Genomic DNA, 4784 nt, shown 5'->3' on the forward strand with positions numbered 1-4784 from the left:
CGGGGTTGTCAGTACTTCAAATGTGCTAAGTGGTCTGAACGCCCTTTGGGCAGAATTCCTGCCAAAGGTAGACGCTGTTGGGAATATCATGGAAAAATTGAATTAAGGGTATACAAGGATAGCTTGATGTCCACTTGCTGTGAAAGTCACTCCCAGATTGAGTATTAGCATATTAAGAAGCCATTCCATCAGTTTTTCTGTTGTTCTGTGGGGGAAAGAGAGGATAAACTGCATTCATTGTCCTCCTCTTGGAGGATCTAGTCATACACCAATGGAGGAACAATTCCAGGTTACTCCCTTATGGTCATTAAAGACTTGGAACAAAACAGTTAACAGCAGCAAGTAGCTTAGGTTAATAATTAAGCATGACCATTGGAGAGCTCTGAGCTGTTTGTAACAGGCATTGAGACTTTTGAGAAGTTAGTCTGGTGGGCTTCAGCACACCGTGACTTGGTTACCCACGCAGAGACTGAGCTGAGTCCCTAACAACGCCACCTCAGATTGAAACTGGAAAACGTCAGAAGGATGGAGCACTTATGCTGGTGTTGGAGCCTCTGCACTTTGCTCAGAGGAGGAATGGAAGAAGAACAAATTGAATAAGGTAATTAATATCAGAAGAAGACCTAATAAGAATAAAATAAGTAAACCTAAATGATCTTTTATGCACCTGATTTGAAATGCGAAGTTCACATTAGGGCTCTGGACCCCAAGCCTTGCAACTTATGTTAAAATGTGCAAGAAATACGGGGAGTAGTTACAGTTGGTCTGGAGGTACAATAAATAATAGAAGCTCGGAAGCTGGCTTTATGGGGGACAGCCATAGCTGTGAGGTAACTAAAGCTTCTGCCCAGCTCTAAGTGTTGCTCTTCTGCATTTTTTCTAAGGTTCTACCCACACTACTTCTTCCATGCAGCCCTGTGTATCTCTGCTCTTAGCTTTTTGTCTGAGAATTCGTGACCGTGATATGTAGCATTCAGACGATCCTAAAACTGTGTTTATGGTAATAGCAATAGGGGAGGAAGCACGTGGAACACAATCAGTTTAGCTGTAAGGTTTGCCTTTCCTAGAGCACCAACCAGTAGACTTGGTTTCTTGAATGCCTGCTATGTGTTCCACCCTGATCTCGCAAAAAGGTCCCCACTCCCAAAGGAGGGAGAGGTGCTTTAGAGGCTGCACGATATCTCCTTTAGTGTCCATTTTAGACCAGCTGAGTACTTTTGAAGCAAGTCTTCTCATCTCCAGGTAAGGTGATTTGTTTCACACCACAGAGCAGTGAACTGGGGTTGATCCTTCTGGATAAATGCACCAAGCAACACTCCAGGCATTAATGGATGCTCAGCCCTTGGGACTATGCTAGAGCTAGTGCTGTGTGTAAGCCCCCTAAATACTTGCAGTGTGGATTTGGGTCTTCAGCACTGGTTGTTTTGCTCTATGGATCTGCTTCTATTGGGTTGTGCAACAAATGTGAATGTGGCTTTGTTCTGGATTTCGTTGTCTTCTGTGCCCTTTGACCTGCAGAAGCCAGCATGGGCCATTCCTAGTTTGTAGGTTGTTGTGGAAGACTGGAGAGTTTAGTAACAGTGAAGTCATTTGCTTTCAGTGCTGGAGAATGACTATGGCATGATTTAGTTTAATGTAATAGATGTAACAAATTTTGCAGAAAGCAGCACAGAACTGGGAGTATTTAACACTGTTGGCTTGAAACTCTATAATGGCTTTCACTCATTCCCCTGTGCCTACCACTTAATCAGAGTCAGTCTTAGGAAACATGGCCCCAGTGAGTGGAAAGCTGATCCTGCGCTTGGCAGGAAAGTCATCTACTCGGAGGAGCATACATCCTATGTAGATCTGTTGGGTGGGAGGCAAATGAGTATGGTCTGCAATGTATTGATCCTTTGTACTGTGTGAGAAATGAATTAGTGTTTTCTCTGTGATGCCACATAGCAGCCCATACTATCTGCTGTAACACAGACTATTGGTCCCACAGGTCTGCAGTGTGAAGAAAGAATAAAGATGGGGTTTGTTTTAAAGTTACAGGGAAGATGCTAAGGCTCCAAGCCATAATACTGGAGCCAGTCTTTTGTGAAATACTCACCCAAAGTCCAAGATGAAGCTTTGGATACCATCCTTTCTGAGTGCTGGCCTGATAGTCTTTGCAGGTAGGTGATAGAAAGGTGGTGTCTCCAACCAGGTTGGTCACACAATGCCAGCAAAATCTGGGCTGACTGTGAGACGTGAAGAAGCATGAACATTATGGGATATTGACTGCAGCACACTGTACATTGTCCACCCTTATTGGTGCCTTTTCATGACATTATTTCCATAGCCAGTGGAGATTTCTTGATTTTCCCTGTTCTGCCTGGGTTCATCTCATGCCTGTTGGTTTTCATTCACTTGATGACACTTGTGTCACTGTTTGCATGTTGATGTTATGGGTTCATAATGCAAGTATGTCCCATATTTGGCTTCAGTGATCAGTACTGGTGTTCAGTGAGATTGCATTCATGCACAGCTAAGAAATTGAACACCTGAAATGCTAAATAGGAAACTGCTTATTACTGAGAAAGGACTTCTGGAAAATCCTGATATTTGGCTGCACAAAAAGCCAGCCACCGGTTTGTTTCTATCAGCTGCAGAAGATGAGGCTCCCCAAAATAAATCCTAAATCTTAAGAATTTGATGCCCTTATGGAAGGCATCAGAGCAAGTTATGGATGACTTAATCTCATGAAGCAAGAAGTTCTTTCCAGGCCTGTATTTCTTTCCTAAGGGCTTTATCAAGAAAGAGCTGGACAGGCTGTCTTGGAGCCAGGAATGGATATGTTTTGTAGGCAGTTCTCAGTTTCGGAGAGTGTACAGAAGTCAGTAAACACATTTCTTTGAGAGCCGGAGGAATAAACAGAAGGCTTATTTATTTTAATTCTTGAGGAGAGCGGGAGGGTCAGACTGCGGCTGGGTTCACCAAGTCCTGAAGGACTGAAAGATTTGGGAAAAAGGGTGAGCAGTATGACTAATTTGGATGCCTGAGAAGGAGTAACAAGATGAAGGGTGGGATTGCAGAAGGACAACAATCAGACTACTGTGTCTGGTCCCGAATGAGATGTTTTAGACCTTTGCATTACCCTTCAGCCTGATGTAGCTGAGTTGTTTTTGCAGTGACAGCCATGGGATTGCTCATTCATCCCCGAGAGGGCAGTGTCGCTGGAGGAACGTGGATTACTATCACCCTGGGTGGTGAGTTTTAAACTCGGGTAAAGCATGTGTCAAAGTAACAGGGAATCAGCTCCATTCTGAGATTTGTGGTTGGAGTGGTAAGCCCTCAGCAACAGGTACATGGGCTGTAGCACCCATAACATGAAGTCAGCTTGAAATTATTGCTTCATAAGCTATTGCTGATGGTCGCTTCTTTTGAAGTTCTTTCTAAGTAGAGAGAAGTCTGATTTTTACCTTATTTTTGCAGACACAGGGCTAGAAAGTTCTTCCCTACTGCACTTTTTTTTTTGAAGAAAAGATGAAAACTTCCTCTAATCGTATCTCCTGCAGTGTTGGAGCTTTATAAACACTAATGATAAACAGCAATTCTGAGTAAAAACCACAGAAATTGGTATGCCCTGCTTATTTGGGTCCAGAAGAAGCTGTATAAACCTAGCCCTTTTTTCTGCAGTGCTGATCATTGATTCATTGGGAAAAGAGTTGGCTTCTGGGCCAGAAGTATGTTTGGTTTAGCTGTTAAAGTCCTGACAATGTCATTTATAACTGATGAATGGTATCAGACTTACTTGTCTGAATATTGAGCGTTCCCATAGAGATGATGAAATGGAGGGAAGAAAGGGAGCTCAGATCTTCAAGGCAGATGTTTCTCCAACAGCACTGCGTCATAGGCAGAGACAGTCACAGATGGGAACTCGGGGTTCAAGCAGAGTCTCTTTTTTTTTTTTTTTTTTTTTTTTTTTTTTTTTTTTTTTTTTTTTTTTTTTTTTTTTTTTTTTGGTGGGGGGGGGCAGACAGCCAGGCCTTGGGAGAAAGGGAAAAACCTTCCCAGGACCAGGAGGAAACGTGCAGTTTGCTGCAGTGAGAAACTGCTGATGCCGTTTAAAGTGAGTCTGTGAGCTGGGAACCGCTTGTGTAGATGGTGAGCAAAGGGAGAGCTGTTTGTAAGCCACCTTCATTTCTGGTTGTATTTGATTACGCCTCAAAAGTTAACGTGTGAGTTTGTCCAGATAAAGCTTGACTTTTCAAGGATTAAAAGTCATTGATCACTTTTGCTCACGCTAAAGAAATGGGCTAAGCAGATGCACCTTACAGCACAGGCCAGCTTGAGGTCCTGTCGGCAAAACTATGCAAGACATTTGACCCTGCAAAGACCGCACCAAAAGGAACCAATTTCGCAGGATTAAAAGTCATTGATCACTTTTGCTCACGCTAAAGAAATGGGCTAAGCAGATGCACCTTACAGCACAGGCCAGCTTGAGGTCCTGTCGGCAAAACTATGCAAGACATTTGCCCCTGCAAAGACCGCATCAAACGGCACCAATTTCGCAGGCGCTTAAGTATCCCTGGACACATGTCTTTTCCAGAGTTGATGGGTAAGGTGATTCAAACTCTCAGTAACTGTCAGTCTCTGCAGTAGAATACATGTGAGAGACACCAAATACTGTACTAGAGGCAAAAAAAATCCTTGCAGCTGCATGGTGGGATGAACTTAATATGTGTACTGGTTTGGGCTGGGGCAGAGTTAATTTTCTTCCCAGCAGCTCCTGTGGGGCTGCTTTGGGTTTGTGCTGG

At 43.5% G+C, this 4784-nt stretch overlaps 1 protein-coding gene across 1 annotated transcript in view; it reads left to right on the forward strand.

Annotated features, from left to right (window-relative positions):
* Positions 1–3163: 3163 nt before the first annotated feature.
* LOC104501107 (fibrocystin-like) overlaps positions 3164–4784 on the forward strand; it is a gene marked incomplete at its 3' end in the record, with an annotated part of 97597 nt that continues 95976 nt past the window's right edge. Inside the window, exon 1 of the mRNA XM_010144861.1 lies at positions 3164–3233. Within this exon, the coding sequence (XP_010143163.1) occupies positions 3164–3233 (70 nt within the window). The remainder of the gene's footprint in view (positions 3234–4784) is intronic.

Source organism: Buceros rhinoceros, unplaced genomic scaffold, assembly GCF_000710305.1.
Source record: "Buceros rhinoceros silvestris isolate BGI_N320 unplaced genomic scaffold, ASM71030v1 scaffold1551, whole genome shotgun sequence".
NCBI classification, from domain to species: domain Eukaryota; kingdom Metazoa; phylum Chordata; class Aves; order Bucerotiformes; family Bucerotidae; genus Buceros; species Buceros rhinoceros.